Consider the following 19,399-nt stretch of genomic DNA (forward strand, 5'->3'; position numbering starts at 1 on the left):
AATACCCTGATTCCTGCTTGAGCACATGTGTGAGTGTGGGTTGGTCACATCTATCTGTAGCCACAGCCAACCTTGGGGTATTGAAAGACATAACACATTTTTTATTACAGCATTGATGGAGATGGGTTGATTCTGTAAATTAAAATTTAAGCCTTCTGTCCCATGTGTGTGGAATATGTGAAGCCCTTTTTAGCTTATGTGCTTTTGCAGCATTAGGCAATTTCATGTCTTATCTCTGTTTACTTGTGATCTGCTTACCTTGCCCTCGTTTGCCGCCATTGTTAAGAATAAACTTTTGTGGACTAGAAGCAACCTCATACACAAGTGTACAAGAGCGCCTTTGATTCCATTTGTGAAATGAGAGAGGTGGCAATGTCTGAATAATATCCTAACTTCATTTTCAGAGTCAGGCTTTCCCGCCTCTAGTTCAAAGAAATAGCATTTCTCGTTTTGGAAAAAGGCCACAGCTGTTGGTTCCCTTAAGATTGCTGATGGAAACTGAAAGACACTTACAGATGTTGTCCAATTTTGTTTGAAAAAAACCTCTAGCACCGTGATCTGCTTGCGTCTGCGCCATAAGCAGAGGACCTTTCTTCAGTGAATGAAGCTACCATCATAGCCGTCAACTTTTCCCTTTTTTAAAGGGAAATTCCTTTATTCCGAATAGGATTCCTCGCAAGAAAAGGGAAAAGTTGACAGCTATGGCTTAGTAAAATGAACCTAAAAACGCAACCCACCCCCCTTGAGCACGTGCTGATTGGTCCGCCATCCACCCTGGGATGGGGTGTGTGTGGAAACCCCTTCTAATAAAAGTCCCTATGGACATGTGCAGACCGCCTGCTCTAATTAAGTATTTAAATATTCCTATTACATTACATAAATGTCTCGCCGCCACCACACACACACACACACACACACACACACGACATCGCTCCAAATTATTTGTGGTGGGATTCTGGCTAGGGCAGGTGAAATTGTGTCTTGCTTGGCAACCCCAAAACCTGCAAAGGACGATCGCACTGAATGCGGGTGGGAGGAAACATCAGACCTAGATGCAAACCAACCACTCCAAGCAGAACCCGAGAGCGACGGCAACGTGAGCGGGAGGGAAGTTAAGAGCGTGACACCCGCTGCTGCCTCGCGGGAGCCATGGCAACTGCAGCGAGCGGCCTTCGACAGGGAGCGAGGCGGGCTGGGCTTTGATTCAAAGGCAAGCTGTATTTAGGTGAGAGGCTCGCGGGGGGGTTGAAAACAAATGCATGTAGCCAGTCTATCTCTGGCGTTTCCTCGTCTTGGGAAAAGGAGGCCCAAAACGCCTTCTCCCCCTCCCCTCTTATTGTGTCTCCCCCCCTCCTGCATTTAAGAAGAGAGGATTTAGTCACGAATGCTCCCCCTTTTTTCAGAGTTATCATTTAGCTCTGCGTCGCTGTGCTAGGATGTAGCAGCTGCTTAACCTGGCAACCAGCTGCCCAGCTTTTATCGGCTGTGGCTGCTTTTATTAATACTGGTCTACCTTACAGGGGTGTTGTAAACATAGGAGTGCTGAGTTAGACCGTTGGCCCATCTACCTCGGAATTATCTACCCTCTACAGTTCACCATCTGGCAGTGGCCACCCCACCCCCTGGGGTTTCAAGCACGGGTCTGTTCCTAGAGATGCTGCGTTTTGAACCTGAGACCTTTTGCAATGCAGAGCAGATGCTCTGCCCCTGAACTATGTGGCCCTTTTCTCATAGGTCCTATGTGAAATGAGTGGTGAATACTAATAGTTATCACAATCACATATTTGAAAGGTTCAGAATGCTTTGTACAGTGGTACCTTGGGTTACATACGCTTCAGGTTACAGACGCTTCAGGTTACAGACTCTGCTAACCCAGAAATAGTACCTCGGGTTAAGAACTTTGTTTCAGGATGAGAACAGAAATCGTGCAGCAGCGGTGCAGCGGCAGCGGGAGGCACCATTAGCTAAAGTAGTACCTCAGGTTAAGAACAGTTTCAGGTTAAGAACGGACCTCCGGAATGAATTAAGTGGTTAACCTGAGGTACCACTGTATTCAGTTAAAAACAGCTCTGTACAGGCAACCACCCATTTATGTGTGTTAAAGGCACTGCGCATGCATGCATCACCACGAACCCAGAAGTGGCACCCCAAAAGAGCGAGAAAACAGAAAAAAACAAGAGAAAGTGCCTAGCAATCCTTTGCACGCGCAATCTTGAGAGCCCTTGCACCAGTACCTTTGAGACTTGTGGAGAGTTGGAGTTTGAGCAAGGAGGTTTGGAGGGAGCAGTTGTGGTGTTTGCAGGCTTTTTCTATGGTGTTCCTGATATATATGATTTCTCTTAAATGTGTGGTCTGTGAAGCTGTTGACCTAACTCTTAGTCCTTATTCCCAGGCAAAACAATAGGTAAAGGTAAAGTACCCCTGCCCGTATGGGCCAGTCTTGACAGACTCTAGGGTTGTGCGCTCATCTCACTCTAGAGGCCGGGAGCCAGCGCTGACCGCAGACACTTCCAGATCACATGACCAGTGTGACGAAGCTGCTCCGGCGAACCGGCACCAGAGCAGCACACGGAAACGCCGTTTACCTTCCCGCTATAAAGTGGTACCTATTTATCTACTTGCACTTAAGGGTGCTTTCGAACTTCTAGGTGGGCAGGAGCTGGGACCGAACGACGGGAGCTCACCCCGCCGTGGGGATTCGAACTGCCGACCATGCGATCGGCAAGTCCTAGGCGCTGAGGTTTTACCCACAGCGCCACCCGCGTCCCTAGTAGGCAAAACAATACGTAATCCTGAATACACATGGGAATAAGCTTCACTGACCGCAACAGAATTTGCTTCTGAATGAAGAAGCATCAGGATATGCTGTCAGGATATGTAACTGCATCTGTGCAGATCTCACCTGTCCCTTTGTTGCCATAGCCTGAATTTAGATTGCCTGCTGAAGTCACCCAAGTATTCTAATTTGTTCCCGACTATAAACTTGCCTGAAGTTGTCAGGAACATGCCAAGTTGGTCCTTTTTAAACATGGACAGAAGGTAATTTCTGCTGCGCTGCTAAACTGTGCTTGGGTGCTTAAATAAAATAAAAGAGCATTTATCCAGTATACCTTCTGGATACATGATAGTCCTGATAGCATCATTGAAGTAAAATGCATTTGTGCTTGTTTAAAAAATATGGGACCTTATCTTCTCAATTCTTTTAGAGGGTTACTTCTTTATGTATGAAGGTTTTTTGCTTTTAAAATTAGGCTATCAGTGTGCAAATATTTCTTATAGAATATGTAATTTTTATCATGCTAACGTGTACTAGAGGCAGTTTGATCTTAGTTACAGAAAAAGGAATTGTATTTCCCTGCTAGAGTTAATTGTTTTGCTTGTGGTGGTGGATTTTTTCTTTTATTTTGATACTGGTCTGTCTCTGTAAAGAAAAAAAGCTTAACAAAATAGAATCTAAAGTACCTGCCAATTTTTCTGGGCTTGTAGGATTTATAAGTACAGTGGTACCTCGGTTTAAGGACAGTGCGGTTTAAGAAAGATTTGGTTTACAAACTCCGCAATACCGGAAATAGTGTCTTGGTTTGAGAACTTTACCTTGGTCTAAGAACGGAATCCGAATGGTGGAAGGGCACCGGCGACGGGAGGCCTCATTAGGAAAAGTGTGCCTCGGTTTAAGAACGGTTTTGGTTTAAGAACGGACTTCTGGAACTGATTAAGTTCGTAAACCGAGGTACCACTGTATTAAGCAATACATCTTTTTTAAAGCTAGAGGTGGGAAACTGCTCTGAGTGCTCTGTCACTTGAAAATATGTTCAAGTGATACGAAACCTTTTATTATATGCTTCTCTGTTACTCATCCATGTATTTCCAGACCTTATCTGTGACCATTATTTTTTTTTTATAAAAATAATAATACTTGCAGCATTAGCCTGTTTAGTGTGGACGGGCAATTCCCTATTGATGTTCCAGGGTTACTGTGTCTTTTAATTAAAAGTTTTACAGTATCTAAGTATTTGTGTAAAGTTTGCAGAGTAAAAAAACAATGATAGTGAATATCACTTGTATTCGCATGTGTGATTTCAATTTCTGACGAGGAGCATGCAGCAATTTCTCACCCAAAAGACTCACGCTATTGTCACTCACTCTGATATCTTCCTAATACTAGGCAGAGGCTCTTAATTTTCACAGGCTTTAAAGCTTTTCAACCTATTCACTTTTATGGTTTATTTATGGGATGCTGCTTTAATAGAGTTACAGTTTTGTGTTTTGCTTATCTTAATGCATTAATTGTTGTATCGTGTTTTAAAGATTTTATTGTAAGCTGCCTTGATAATGTATTTGTAGGGCAGAGTATACATCTAAAATGTATTTCACAAGTTCTTAGGATATACATTGGCTGCCATATTGTTTTTGATTCAAAATTATTGAACCTAAATGGCTTGAGACTGGGATACCTGAATTACTGTCATATTCTTTAAGAACCAAATGGCCTTGGTGCCCTAGTTGTGAAATTCAGTGCCAAGCAAATTTGTCTGGTGTCATGATTACGTACTGTCTTTTCAGTATCAGGCAAACTTCTTTTTACCTGTGCTTTCAATGCCCAGTACAGTGGTACCTCAGGTTAAGAACTTAATTCATTCCAGAGGTCCGTTCTTAACCTGAAACTGTTCTTAACCTGAGGTACCACTTTAGCTAATGGGGCCTCCCGCTGCGGCCGCGCTGCCAACATGTGATTTCTGTTCTCATCCTGAAGCAAAGTTCTTAACCCGAGGTACTATTTCTGGTTTAGCAGAGTCTGTAACCTGAAGCGTCTGTAACCTGAAGCGTCTATAACCCGAGGTACCACTGTAATTTCACTCCTTCTGTTCCTTTTTTGTGCTCTTTTCTTTTCTTTTTTCTTTTTTTTTTTTTTGGAGGGGAGGGTGGTTATTCACATGTGTTAGGTGCTTTTTTAATAAGCTACATTAAGCCTTGCTTTAAGAGAAATTGGAGTATAACATTTCATGAAACAAATAATGACTGCATTGGGGCACAAGCTTTTGTGTACTAGTAATCCTCAAAAACTTTTAGGTCAAAATAAATAGATTGTAGTTCAGTTAGCCTTACTCCCAGGTACACACAGCATTGGAGCCTTAAGTTTGTACCCAGTGTTAGTCATACTGGGAGTAAAACCATTAAAATTAATGAATGTGACTAACAGATCCATTAATTTCAATGGGTCTGCTTTGAGTGTGAATTTGGATGCAGCCATTAGTCTCTAAGATGCCACTTATTATTTTACTTTTTGCTACAACAGACTAACATGGTTATCCTCTTGGATTTTATTCATAAATGTTGGGGTTGTGCAATTAATCACTGGTGGTATTGCTGCATTTCAGACTAATATTCAGAGTCCATTGTTGACTGTTGTGCTGACAGTGCATAGAGTGATATTTTTCTATTAGCTCCCTAGTATTACATCTATAATTAATTTTGCATTGATTATTTTTAGTTGAACATCCTTGTAACTAGCTGGGCAGACAACTCTGGGGCGCATGTATCAGAGCAGATGGACCTGAGGAGGCATTGCAGCAGTTCCGTCCCAGACTATTCAGAGGATACGTTTACATCTTTCAGTGAAGGAGAGGAGGAAACCTACAGACAATATGAAAACGACCCATTTGAATCTTATTACTCTGGAGAGGAGTCAGAATGCCGTGCTGTGTTGGATCTGTCTGAAAGCATATGGCAATCATCAAGTCAAAATGATGAAGGTGTGTTAGGTTCCCTATGCATTTTTATCAGTTCTTCATTCAATCCTATGATTAGTGGGAGGAGACTTAGATCAGCAAAAATGCAAAGGAAAGCAGAAGGGGGGAAGACAGAGAAAGGGAAACGTCATTTGCAGTGTTCACAGCAGAACACTCAGAATACTGGTTTACCAGATCAGAATGTTATTTTTGCTGAAGACACTTAGCAATACTGTACAGGAATCATTATGCGCCAAGGAGGAAGTGTAGATGTTTAGTGGTGGTGATGGTAGGAAGACCTTCCATCTTCCATATGTCTTGGGTTCACCTGAGTAAGTGCAGGTGATCACTAACTTCCCTTTGCTAGGGTGACAATTGTGGACAGACAAAGCTCTCTGCTAATGTAAGAGAAAGGCAGAGATGTAGGAGGCAACTAATACAGGAAAAGCTGAGGAATCCTGCACCCATTTCAGGTTCTGTACTTGTGCCATCCTTTCACACCAGTGATAACTACTTGAGCAAAACAGTGCAGAAGGCTCTACACACATTTTCCTCATACAAGCCTGCTCTTAGTTCATGTTGTACAGCCAGACCATTCAGCCCAGGCTAACAGTGGCTGCATGCCCATGTGTTGCAGCAGCAGGGAAGGGTGGACATGGCAAGAGGTGGTAGCTATTCTGTATAAGCATTAATGTGAAAAGTGGATGACATGCCATCTAAAGTATATTTATGCAGAAAATTAGCCCTAATGAGTTCACCAGCACTCAATTTAAGGAGGGCATAGGATTGCAGCCCTACTGTTCATCCTGTGTACATTTAATTGAGCGTAACATCCTTCTTTGATTCCTGTGATTTCCAGGGCATGTACATTACAGGAAAGTTGCCCCATGTGAAGGCCTGTTTATTTTCCTTTGTGTGTGTGTGCATGTTTTACTCTGTTCCAACACTGTCCTCTTACATACATTGCCTTTCCCCCCCAGATCAAAAATCAGAAGTTTTGGAATCTGCAGTTGTAAGAGAATATTTAACTAGAAAATGGATCAGTCTCCTGAAAGAAAACAAGGCTAGCACTCGGCTAGCTAAACCTGCCATTGAACCAATTAACAGTGAGTCAATTTTTAGATGTGACTTGTAAATCAATCAATCAATCAATCAATCAATCAATCAATCAATCATTCATTCATTCATGTAGTCCATTTGACTGTTGGACAGTCTGTACTCACTTCCAGTCTTCTTCTTCTTCCCTGCAAAGGATTTGAACATAATTTCTAAGTGAGGCCACCACTGCAACTCAATGAAGCTTGCAGGGACTTCCTTCTTTCCCCTGATAAGCATCCTCTTTCTGCTTTTCAAATTCCCCAGCTTCAGTTCTTTGAAATAATTTGTGGGCCTGGTGTCTTTTGGGCAAGGGGGAGGGAGTGAATCTGCCCAGTAGATTGTGACTCACCTCCACCACCATTATTCCTAATCTGTCCTTCACCCTAAGGTTCTAGGGTACATTACAACACACTAGTAAAAACCATGTCGGAGTGAGTTCTGGAAGACCTGCTCCCTGCCTTGCAAGCCTCCTCCATCTGGCCTGGGAGGTAGGGGCCCTGACTGAAAAAAGCTGAGGCTTTTGGGCTGGGATATTGTTTAGTGGTTTTTGTTGGGGGGAGGTGTCACTGTGAGTTTTTTGTATGTTTATATTAGATACTGTGATTTATTTGGAAATTGTTCAGTTTGGTTGTGTATTTTCAAATATTTTAGGTATTGTTTAACTATTTTTGTTATGTTGTAGTTACGTATTTTTTCATGTCTTGAGCATGGTTTGAACTGTGCAAAGGTGGCATACAAAGATGTAAAAACAGATTAAAGCAAGTTACAGTCATAGAAATTGTTTACTCAGAGGTCTCAGGCAAATGTCCAACAACCAGAGATGCTTAAAAAAATTAATTGGAATTGCCAGGGAATGCAGTTGGAACATATGCACACACAGTGCATGCCTGTCTTGCCATTATTGGCTTTTTGGTCTTTTGGCCCTTATCTCAGCTGCTTTGTGAGGAGGCCTTTGTGTGATACAGTGTGACCATTTTAGCTGTTTTCATTATTGGAAGTTTTTGCATTTTTATTTCGTCATAGCATTTGGGTGCTTCCCAAGTTTAAGTGTGTGCATTTGAAGCAATGATTCAAGCGAATAAGTTGATGCAAATGCAGCTGGTAGGTCAAGGGTGGGAACCCCCTGGCCAAGCCATGCCTGCTGGCCTTTCACTTGACATCATATATTACTTAAGGTAGGGCAGGTAAGGACATGGCTGGGCCAAAGTGGGTTTGCATGGGCAAAAAACAGCTCACATGCAGTGCTGTAGCTAGTAGCTCGGTTACCTAGGGCGGTGCGTGTGGACGGACACAAGCCCCATGCTGCTGTTTCGGGCAGCGCTTAGCCTGCAGGCGCCCAAGCCACCGCATCACTCCCAGAAGAGACAAGTGGCTCGTGCAGGCCCCGTGGTAAGTGCCGCCCCCCACACTGTGGTGCCCAGTGTGCCCTGCTCCCACACACCCCTACCTACGCCTCTGCTCACATGTCATCATTGTACTCCATTCGACTGCTAAACCTAATAACAATAACAATTATTATTATTATTATTATTATTATTATTATTATTATTATTATTATTATTATTATGCTACCCATCTGATTGGGTTGCCCCAGCCACTATAGGTGGCTTCCATCAAATTAAGGCATCAAACACAGCAAAACATCAAACATTAGAAACTTCCCTATACAGGGCTGCCTTCAGATATCTTCTAAAAGTCAGATAGTTGTTTATTTCTTTGACATCTGACAGGAGGACATTCCACAGGGCTGGAGCCACTGCTGAGAAGGCCCTTTGCCTGGTTCCCTGTAACTTGACTTCTCACAGAGAGAGAACCATCAGAAGGTCTTTGGAGCTGGACCTCAGTGTCCGGGCTGAACTATCTATGGGGGTGGAGACGCTTCTTCAGGCATGCAGAGCTTAAGCCATTCAAGGCTTTAAAGTTCAGCACCAACACTTTCAATTGTGCTCGGAAATGTACTGGGAGCCAATGTAGATCTTTATGGACTGGTATTATATGGTCCCGGCAGCCGTTCCTAGTCACCAGTCTGGCAGCCTCACAGAGGATTGAGGAGATAAAAATCGAAATCCAGTTCCACACCCCTGTGCTAGATGATTGACTGGAACTAGCTGCATGGAATGTGTCTTGTTGGTGGTGGACATATTTCCAGTGGCTTATTATATATTTATTAGGGTTGCCATATGTCCTGAATTTCCTGGTTATAGCTGGTATTCAGCCCTCATAAACAGCGTCCGGGTGGAAATTGCTAAAATGTCCTGGAACATCTGGACATAAGGGAGTCCGTGTTGGAAGTGTAGATTTTGGCGAATTTCATTTTTTAAAAAAATGCTCACCCCCCCCCCCCTTTTGAGATTTTGCAGAAAAAGTTCAACAGCTTTGGGCAAAACTAAAAATGACTTTGCCCATCCAAAAAGAAAGCTAAACAATTTTGTGCTGTGTTCAGATTTTCACTTTTTGAAATATGGCAACCCCATATTTATGGGTACATAAATCTTGATTTTAACTGTTAAAGCCTCTACAGAAAGCTTTGACAACAAGCACCAGCCTACAGAATTCTGCCTTCAAAAGTGTTAGCATAGGTTCCTTGACTTGGCTTTCTGATCTTCTAGCAAAAACTCTATTAAATTGTGTTATGTTTGGGTCAACCAATATAGTCTTAATTACACCAGTAGCATCTTGCGAATACTCCTTTGAAGACAGAACAGTAACAGAACAGTGAAATAACTGCATATGCTTTTATATTCTAAAGCCCCAAAATGCATCCCTGGGTTTTAATAAATGCTGGAATCTACAGCCACAAGAGCCTCTTACAATTTGTTTTATCCACTTGGAATTGGTAGGGACAGCTTCTTAATCGTTTTTATGCATAATTGAAGATTAGCTGCAGGATAATTAAGGCCTACTCACTAAGCCCAGGAAAACATAGCAAAGATTATGGGATAATACATACAGTGACTTGCAATCTCGATCACACGCTGTCTGTACAGTGGTACCTCAGGTTAAGTACTTAATTCATTCCGGAGGTCCGTTCTTAACCTGATACTGTTCTTAACCTGAAGCACCACTTTAGCTAATGGGGCCTCCTGCTCTGCCGTGCCGCTAGAGCACGATTTCTGTTCTCATCCTGAAGCAAAGTTCTTAACCCGAGGTACTATTTCTGGGTTAGCGGAGTCCGTAACCTGAAGCATCTGTAACCTGAAGCGTATGTAACCCAAGGTACCACTGTAGTCCATTGGCAGTAGGAGTACAATATGGGCATGTCTTTAAGTTAACACCTTACATTAGAAACTTGACAGTACCAAATTATCAAAGCTTATTCACCAAAGCCAGACTAAACGTCTTTCCTTCTGCAGTGTTGGATGGCAGGTTGAGAGGAGTTCTCTACCAGGATAGACTTTGCTCGTGTGCCCAAGACATCGATTCTATACAACATATTTTGCTGCACTGTTCGAAATACGAGCAAGCCAGGGTTGAACTGATACTACCTTTGCTGGAACCTTTCCTGGGAAAATCAGAGGCTCACTATGTCAGGTTCCTATTGGAAGACCGGACAAATGCTAGAACATTAGCAATGGCGAAGTTTTTATCAGTGGTTGCATGAACCAATGATACCTATCTCTAAGTCTGAACAAAATGTTTGTTTAACGTGGAGGTAGGCTGTCTGAATTGTGTATTGCTTTGTAACGATTTGTTGGGTCTCTGGATCGTAATAATGATTGATTGATTGATTGATTGATTGATTGACATAGCAATTTGTACGTTTGAAGTATCCCTTTTCAGGTAATGCTGCAAAATAAAAAAATAAATCCAGCCTTTGAGTGATACTGTGAAAGATGACTCAAATGTTTACTTATGAAATGCCCTAGATAGCAGTGTGCTTGAAATTACCCATTGAGGTTCCCTGAACGAACAAATGTCCAGAAACCCTGCTGAGAAATCCCTTTAATATTTTCAAGGTGTTTTGCAATATCCGTTACAAACTTTGAGTTTGGGCATGTTGTGATTGCCAGCAACACATTTTCCTCTGTTCCCCTGTTTATGTGTATTTAGTTTAAATCCAATGATAGATAATTTGTTATAGTTTGGTTGGTCATAATCAAGGTATTGCCCTTCTGTGGGTTTTATATATATATTTCTATCGGGCCAACATGGCTTTCTGCGGCTCTTGACATAAATTATAGTGGTACCTTGGGTTAAGTACTTAATTCGTTCCAGAGTTCCGTTCTTAACCTCAAACTGTTCTTAACCTGAAGCACCACTTTAGCTAATAGGGCCTCCTCCTCCTGCTGTGCCGCCGGAGCATGATTTCTGTTCTCATCCTGAAGCAAAGTTAACCCGAGATACCACTGTACAAGGAATGTGAAATACAATCAACATAGGCTGGCTTATTTGTAAATCCCATTCAATTCAGTGGTCTTGTACCAGATCATTACTTGGATAAGGTCTATAGCTTTCTTTTTAATTCCATTTTTCAAATGACCCTCTGGGCCCTCTCCTGGCACCAGCTGTTCACTGGGAAGGGAGGGGAAACCGTTTCTGCAGAATTATCTTCCTTGCAAATACAGGTAGCCGTTTACACAGAGGTTACTTTCGAAGGCACCATGCGCTGGTGAAATAATGTATAATTGAAACCCATTGAAAAAGGCTGCAAACACCCCACTCTGCCCCCATATTGAATGTGCGTAAACGGGGGGCTGCCTGTATGCATAAAATAGTCTCTGCAGCTTGCAATTGCAGCCATATAATATATGGGATGCAGTTGAATTTTGTAGTTTGATGCTTTAAGTATCTGTTAGACAGGGTTTGCAGTTCAGTAGTTAGTAGACATTATATACATTCTTCTTCTGAGATTGTGGAGTTCTTTCATCCAATCTATCATTGGATTTAAACTGTGCAACTTTTGCACAGTTGTTGCAGATAAAAAAGAGTGTTGGAGAGTTTTAGTTTCCTTTTTTTTACAAACTTTGTAAAAAGTCTGCGAAATGAATGACAGGTGAAACTTCAGCATTTTCATAGAACTGTAGAGTTGGAAGGGACCCTAAGAGTCATTTGGTCCAACCCCTCAATGCAGGAATATCATTTAAAAACAAACAAACCAGAAAAGCACTAGCATTGTATATGAATATAATTTATTTAAGGTTGACCAATGAAAATAAAATTTTAAAGAATCTAACATACATAGGATCTTTATAAGATAAAAAGAAATCAGAAAGCAATTACAACCTTCTAAGAGAAATTGCAGTGTTTAGAAATTTTGCAACTTGCTTTGTAAAACAGCAACAACAATAATTAGAGGACCACCACCCCCGCCAAACAATCAGCAGAGACTCTTAAAATCATCCTAGAAATTATCTTGCCCACCATTAAAGAATACAATGACTACATATAAACAAAGCATGAGGCACTACTCCACCTCTTCTTTATTACAAAGAAACCATCTGCTATCTACAGGAGCTTCTTACAGCTACCCTCTAAAAACATTGAGGATAAGGTATTAAAGTTTGTTATAAAAAAAAAAAGTTTTCCTGAACAGATACCCAGTTCGAATAAGGTATACCATTCTCATAAATAGAGGCAGGTAAACCCTGCACCCAGGGCTTGGACTGCCAAACTTGTCAGCAGTGCACCTGTGGAGCTACAGGTCCCCAGCTGAGCATAGCTAGGGCTGTGAGCATGTGGCCCTCTTGCAAAAGCCCACATTCCACTGGTGGTCTGTTCAGGAAGGGGAGAAAGAAGCCCTCATCTGTCATCCATGGATGAGCTGTTTTGGTTATTATCTATATGCATCCAAAGCCCCAGCTGTTTAACGCATAATCTGTTGGATTAGAGCCTAATAGCTGCCTAGAATTATTTTCTGAATATTTTTTCATGTATTTTCCTCATGCACATTGTAATTTCTGATTTAAAAGGAGTCAAATTAAGCAATTATCTGAAACTGTTTTCATTAATGTCTGCACTGAGGGTAATTCTTGTGTCACTTTTATTTACCACATTTCCATTTTCTTTTAATTACCACAAATTCTGCTGTAATATCAAGCATCTAATTATTTTTTTTGAAACACATGCTTCCCCCTTTGTTCTAGGGCTATTTATTTTCAGTTGTTTTCATGGAGAGGCTTGTAGTCTGCATAGAGTGTATTGTACACTCCGAGTTGTGGGAATACTAATTCCTGATGACAGGTTGCACAGATGGGAGTTAGAGGAGTCTTTTCCTGCCTCTTCAAGTAGTCATATTTATATGTATGTATTTTTTTTGCTGGTGCAATATTGACAGAAATTATTGAGGTATCTGAGGAAGAACTGAGTGCTCTACAATCCTTTTGTGCCATCAAAATAAATCAGCTCCATAATACGCCAAGCCCAATGCCATTGAAGAGGAGCAAGCATAATGAACAGAGGCACGCATTCACTTCAGAGAAGCTGTTGACATTTGATTTGAATTGCACTGTCCCTGATCAACTACTGAACAGACTCCGTCTGAAAAATATCAAGGAGATACTGAAACAGGTACTAAAAGAAGGAATGGATCTGTCTTTAGTTCCAGGAAATGTTCCTGGCAAATGTTGATTATCTTTGCTAATACAGATGTTGAGACTTGACAGGTACTGATCCTTTTATGTATATTATTGTCATTAAATGACGAAGTTCTTTTCTTAACACTGAAACTAAAACATGAGGTTGGGCTTGTTTTTTCCTTGCATTAATGTGATCCATATTTCAACCAAACTATTTTTGTTTACCATCACATGATCTCACAAAACACATTAATGTGTACATTAGTGCAACTCAGCTCTCTTAAAGTTTTTTAACATTCATGGTATTGGGAGCTTCTTTGTTTTTTAAAAATGAGGCGAAGCAAATTTGTGTTGTGATTAATGTAATTAACTCAAGTTCTTCTTTAGTGCCTTTTTTGTTTCAGACTACTCTTGAGTATGAGCAGGGGTGCTCTGTGATGTCATGATTCCAAAAAGATGGTGATGGTAGTGCAAAAATTGCTTATTCCAAGTCTTGCTCATTCAATTTTGTGTGAAAGATTAAATGCCCCAAAAGCACTATAAGAATGTGTCCTTAAAAGAGGAGTTGTACCCAAATCAGCAAAACCCAAGCCCAATTCTCTGTCTGATTGGGAAGCCAAATGCAGTTATGAGTTTCAGGGATGCCCTTGAAGGATGTTCTGTCTTCTGGCCACATCCTCTGTTCTTCGAAGAGGCCTCCTTTTCACAGGGATGTGGTGGGATAGATGAGATATGTAAAACACAGTGTTACCCAGTAAATACGCATTAACAGCTCTGTGGTATTATATATGTGGTTGTCTTATGCAGGAATTTGATATGTGATTGTCTTATGCAGGAATCTTATGTGTAGGTCTTATGTGTTCATATGGAGGACTTTGGTAAAATAAGCCTAACTTGCTTATTCTTGGTCCAGTAGTGAACCCACATTAATGCATGACTTATAACGTTTAACCTCACAAGCCACATAAGTGGGAATATGTACTTGAACCACAGTTCAAGCAATCTGTCTTCCAGTTTTCCAAAGGTTTCTTGCCCTGCAAAAAAAAAAAAAAAGGCTTTAATTCTTCTGCCTCATTCTCAGGGCACTTTACAGCGCAGTCCTAACATTGCCTGCTCATAGGTAAGTATAAACTGTGTTATTCCCAAACAAGCATGTGTAGGATCAGAAACTTAATAAGTGTTTCAGGATTTCTTTACAGTGGATCCTTTTTTAAAAAAAGTTAGTCTTTTTGATAGCTTTCGGTGGCCAAAAGTTTTGGGCATGTTTGCTTACTACTACATACCAGCCTACTTACTTATCAAACCTTTATTAGGCATTATAGTACATACCAGCCATTGAAATACAATAGCTTCAAAAGAATAAGACCAGCCTTAAGTGAAACAGAGGTAGTCTGACTGCACAGGGTATTACATGGGTGGAAAACAAATGTAAATTTAAAAAGTAACTTGGACTTGGTTATTGATCTCATTCTGCGGGGAAAGTTTTTTCATTAAGTAGTTTGCATTGCCTTGGAGAGCATGGCATGTATAAAAGTTAGACATAGACAGTATTTTAATGATTTTAATAGCTATTTCTTACTTTGCTCTCAGGTAGCAGACACTGAAATGCATCAACCTTCACAATGTGCCCATTGCACCAAGAAAAGGGCAGAGCTGGCTGATGATGCATTTCTCCGACGAGGGAAGGCCTTGATGGAAGAGGTTTTACTTAAAGAGAAGTTGGAAGACTACATGTATACCAAAGTAAGTCAGGATTTAGGTGGAGAGGCAGGCATTTTAACAGCCTAACAAATAAATATAGATGAATTAGATTCCTGTATCGCAGGGGGTTTAACTAGATGATCCTCAGGTGCCTCCCAACTCTACAACTCTATGATTCTATGAGTATACTTATTTACAAAACCTTGTAAATAAGTTTACAAGGCAACCTGGGATTGCCCCAGGTGTCCATGCAAACCTTTTGTTAGTGGTTTATGGCAGACAAAGCAGAATAAAAAGAAAGCAGCTCCCTTCCAGTTTGCAAAGCTTTCCTGTTTAATTCTTGTTAGGTGGTTCTTGTTCCTGTCAGTTGCATGCAGTTGCTCTCTCTTTCTGTTTTCCTCTTTTACAGCATGTGGAAGATTGACACTTTACTTTACTGCACAAACTTCATGAACAAAACATGAAGGTCAAGCAGGACTCAGAAAAACTGGCTTTCTTGTTTTTTTTATCTTGGTGAAATGGTTGTGCAAATTCCCCATGTGCAAATTCCCAATTGCACTGCTGTACTTACCAATTCTACGAGGGACACAGGTGGCGCTGTGGGTTAAACCACAGAGCCTAGGACTTGCCAATCAGAAGGTCGGCAGTTCGAATCCCTGCGACGGGGTGAGCTCCCGTTGCTCGGTCCCTGCTCCTGCCCACCTAGCAGTTCAAAAGCACATCAAAGTGCAAGTAGATAAATAGGTACCACTCCAGCGGGAAGGTAATCGGCGTTTCTGTGCGCTGCTGTGGTTTGCCAGAAGCGGCTTAGTCATGGTGGCCACATGACCCGGAAGTTGTACTCCGGCTCCCTCGGCCAATAAAGTGAGATGAACGCCGCAACCCCAGAGTCAGTCACGACTGGACCTAATGGTCAGGGGTCCCTTTACCTTTACTTTACTTTACTTTACTTACCAATTCTAGCCTGTATTGATAGCTTTAGGGCAGCCTTCCTGAACGTGGTGCCCTCCAGGACTGTAGCTCTCATCAGCCGAGCCAGGACAGCTGAGCAGGAGACTAATCGGAGTTGTAGCCCAAAATAGCCGAAGGGCACCAGGTTAGAGAAGACTTCTCTAGACATTTCCTGGGATGTTCCAGCCCTTTCCTTCTCTGTGGTCCAAGCCCCCATTTGGGAACCAATTTAACTGTTCTGTTTCCAAATAGCATTGCTTTTATTTCCATTTCTTTTTTTTCCTAACCCCCAGTTGCAGATGGGGGATATCATGATCAGAAGTGCAGGGAAGGGAGTGTTTAACCATTTCCCCAGCACAACCATCCCACTGAAAATTCTACTGCAATCAGTGCAGTAGCGGTCTGCAAGATATAAATGGAGAACACAAGAAGAACTCAATTACGGTTACTATGGGCACAGTCTATGAACAAATGAACCTGGCATGCACCAAGTCTGTCTACTTGAGCCTGTTTCTGTCCTCATACTAGCAGCAGTACTTCCAGGTTCTAGGCAGAGGGGCTTTTCTAGCCCTGTTACTGACAATAACCTTTAATGGAAGGCACCAGGGTTTGGACCTGGGACCCTCTGCATGTTCTCTTCCACTAAGCCTTTCTGTCTCATTGGTACAGGGATTTTGTTGATAGAAACTTCGTTTGCTCATGCATTTCCCCGCTGTGTTTTCTTGCTGATGCTCAAAATGTATGTCACTATCCTGGATAATAACCTGTATTTGCTTAATCGGTTTTATATTGCTTTCACAATATATCCAGAGTGCTCAGGGTAGGGAATAGCAGTCATACATTTAATGGAAGAGTGGGTGTTCAATAGAACTCACTGTGCTGAATGTTGTGTCTGGTATCTTATTCATGACACATGAACAGTACATGAATTATTCACGGTACATGAATGTTACATGATAGTAATATTATAAAATACTTTCAGTACTCAAAGCATTTTGTATACATTATCTAGTTGCTGTATTTGAGGCAGCCCTGTTAAGTCAGTTTTATTGGTTTGTTTATTTATTTGTTTAGGAGTATTTATACCCCGCCTACTAACCAAAGTTCTCAAGGCAACTTACAGTATATATTCAAATAATTAAAATAGATGGTGATACAGAAGTCACTACAGCAGAGCAAAGTTTGTCAGTCCCCACTGCTGCTCTTCTCCAGCATTCCAGCAAATGCCATTCAGCAGCTGAACCTTCTTGCTGCTGAAGAGAATAAATGTCAGTCACATACAGGCCAGGATGTCCTCACTGGGTTGCTGCTACTGATGTCTCTCCCAGGCCCGGCCCTGGGTGCCTCCCTCCCAGTTCTCAGCTAGAAGGTCAAGCAGTCTTTAATTCAGTCCATGTCTCTTTTGGTCTAGGGGTTTCAGGACAACACTTGAAGGGGTTCCCTTCATGGGGCTTGTGGCGGCCCTTCTTGGGAGCCTTAGTCCCATGTTGCAGATGGGATGGGCACTGAAGCTGAGAGCTCACCTAGTGAGCTCATGGAAGAGCAGGGATGGTGAACCAGTTACCCTCTAGAAGTTATTTGACTTCAACTCCCATCAGCTCCAGCCAGCATGGCTCAGTGGTCAGAGATGATGGGAGTTGTAGTCCAGCAACATCTGGAGGGCCACATGTTCCCCATCCCTGTGATAGAGACAAGATTCAAACCAGAGACTTCTGGATTCATAGCTTAGTTTCCTAGTCATTATGCTGCAAAGATGAATAGAATTTCATTTGTTCTTCCATACTCTGGAATTAAGGCATATGCATGGAAATTGCAGCTATAGCAAGCATTACTACATTTAAAAAAAGTAATGGCAAGAAGCTTTTGTCCGAAGGAAAACCTCTCATCACATCTTTCTCTCCTTCTAGGATTCTCTCACCCTCATTGGAGAAATACACAGATGTCTTCCGAAGCTGTCTGAGGATCCCAGGAACATATGGCAGGAACTGAATGAGAGAGGTCTGAAAGTATAACACCTAGATGGGTTAGAACATTGATCAAATCCGCACAAACTGAGCTATGCAGGATATATTGGACAAACTATTTTCTGGACAGATATGCCCCTTGCGATTGATTTGGTTTCTGGGGTCCAACTCTGCATCCTGTCCCAGAGTCAACAGAGCAATATGCTGCCATCTAACTAAATATTTTTTTCAGATTATAAAAGGTAGTTTATTCTCATTATCATTCTGATAAGCCATAAGTATGGTTTTGGTGAGTTTCCTTTCATGATTTGGGAGCTGTGCACAGTTGCTTCTACCTGTAAGGAAAACAAATGGCTTTTTTAAGGCAGAGAGATATAAGGAAGATTAGGTTTCTGCACAGTCTATGTCTGCTGCCACTGCTTAAATTGAAAGCTGGAGCCCCAGGTAGAAGGAGAAACAGTGGAGCAAGAGGAAAGTTCCAAAGGAAGAGCAGAAGAGGTTAAATGGAGTGGGTTTCTCTATCTTTCTGAAAACACTAACAATATGAACTGGAATTAATCCATTACCCTGAGGATTCCAAGACAAGAAGCAGAGATATTAAAAAAGTAATGTTAATTTGTTGAACAAAGCAGTTGACAAAACTCGAATAAAATGTTCAAATGCTGTTCTTACATTTGCTTTGTTCAATGTCAATTGTTTTTTCCTGTTGTGAAATGTGCAGGGAATATGATTGAAGGGCAGAATAAAAACATAATAATTGTCTCTCGAGACAGATGGATGCCAACCAAGTCCAAAGAAAAGAGGTTTATCTGTCTCTACAAGGGATAAAAGCTCTGAGGTGTGTAGCAAAATCAGAATGTCCGCTGCTGCTGGATACACTTATCCACATATTGTATGTATGAGACCAATCATGGGTGGACCTGAACTAAGTGTACCACCAGGGAGTTTGGGAGAATGTGAGGCTAACGTCCAATATCAAGACGAAGGTCTACCAGGCTTGCATGTTGAGCATGCTGGTGTATGGAAGTGAGTTTTGGGCAACTTATACCCACCAGGAGTGATGCCTAAAAGCCTTCCATATGCACTGTGTCAGGAAGATTTTGGGCATCACAAGGCAAGACAGAGTTCCAAACAAGGATGTGCTCTCCCAAGCCCACATTCCCACCATGTTCTGTCTCAGCAGTGTCTATGCTGGCTTGGTCATGTCCACAGAATGGAAGATGGAAGGATCCCCAAGGATGTGCTCTGCAGGGAGATGGCTTCAAGCACCAGTAACTCTGTGTTATAAAGATGTCTGCAAGTGTCACATGAAGGCTAGCAGCATTAGCCCCTTGCAGACGATAGTGCCTGGAGAGAGTCAGTCTGGTTGTGTATCCAGCAGTGACCAGAGTAGGAATGACTGCTGGGAGGAGCAAAGAGAGAAGAAATGCCATGGTGCATC

The 19,399-nt window shown here is 41.8% G+C and overlaps 1 protein-coding gene across 5 annotated transcripts; it reads left to right on the top strand.

The window, feature by feature from the left end:
- The first annotated feature begins 952 nt into the window (after positions 1–952).
- Positions 953–18,631, top strand: CZH8orf48 (chromosome Z C8orf48 homolog). 5 transcript variants are annotated; one of them, XM_077922230.1, is made up of 7 exons: positions 953–1,225; positions 2,393–2,602; positions 5,617–5,753; positions 6,710–6,835; positions 13,102–13,334; positions 14,933–15,085; positions 17,902–18,631. In XM_077922230.1, the coding sequence occupies exons 2-7, from the start codon at positions 2,520–2,522 to the stop codon at positions 18,004–18,006; spliced, it is 837 nt and encodes a 278-aa protein (XP_077778356.1). In that variant the 5' UTR covers positions 953–1,225; positions 2,393–2,519; the 3' UTR covers positions 18,007–18,631. The 5 variants fall into 5 exon arrangements, with proteins under 5 accessions (XP_077778356.1, XP_077778358.1, XP_028571072.2 ...); XM_077922232.1 differs by having other exon boundaries at positions 959–1,225; positions 5,492–5,753; XM_077922231.1 differs by lacking the exon at positions 953–1,225 and adding an exon at positions 2,923–3,039 and having other exon boundaries at positions 2,584–2,602; positions 5,492–5,753.
- The last annotated feature ends 768 nt before the right edge of the window (positions 18,632–19,399 follow it).

This window comes from Podarcis muralis, chromosome Z (assembly GCF_964188315.1).
Source record: "Podarcis muralis chromosome Z, rPodMur119.hap1.1, whole genome shotgun sequence".
Classification (NCBI taxonomy): Eukaryota; Metazoa; Chordata; class Lepidosauria; order Squamata; family Lacertidae; genus Podarcis; species Podarcis muralis.

What these genes read in the sequence shown, in the direction of transcription:
- CZH8orf48 (XM_077922230.1), top strand. Translation starts at nt 2,520, where the DNA reads ATGACCAGTGTGACGAAGCTGCTCCGGCGAACCGGCACCAGAGCAGCA. An exon ending in TACCTTCCCGCTATAAAGTG is followed by an intron (nt 2,603 to 5,616) that starts GTACCTATTTAT and finishes TACATCTTTCAG; the next exon opens with TGAAGGAGAGGAGGAAACCT. An exon ending in TCAAGGAGATACTGAAACAG is followed by an intron (nt 13,335 to 14,932) that starts GTACTAAAAGAA and finishes CTTTGCTCTCAG; the next exon opens with GTAGCAGACACTGAAATGCA.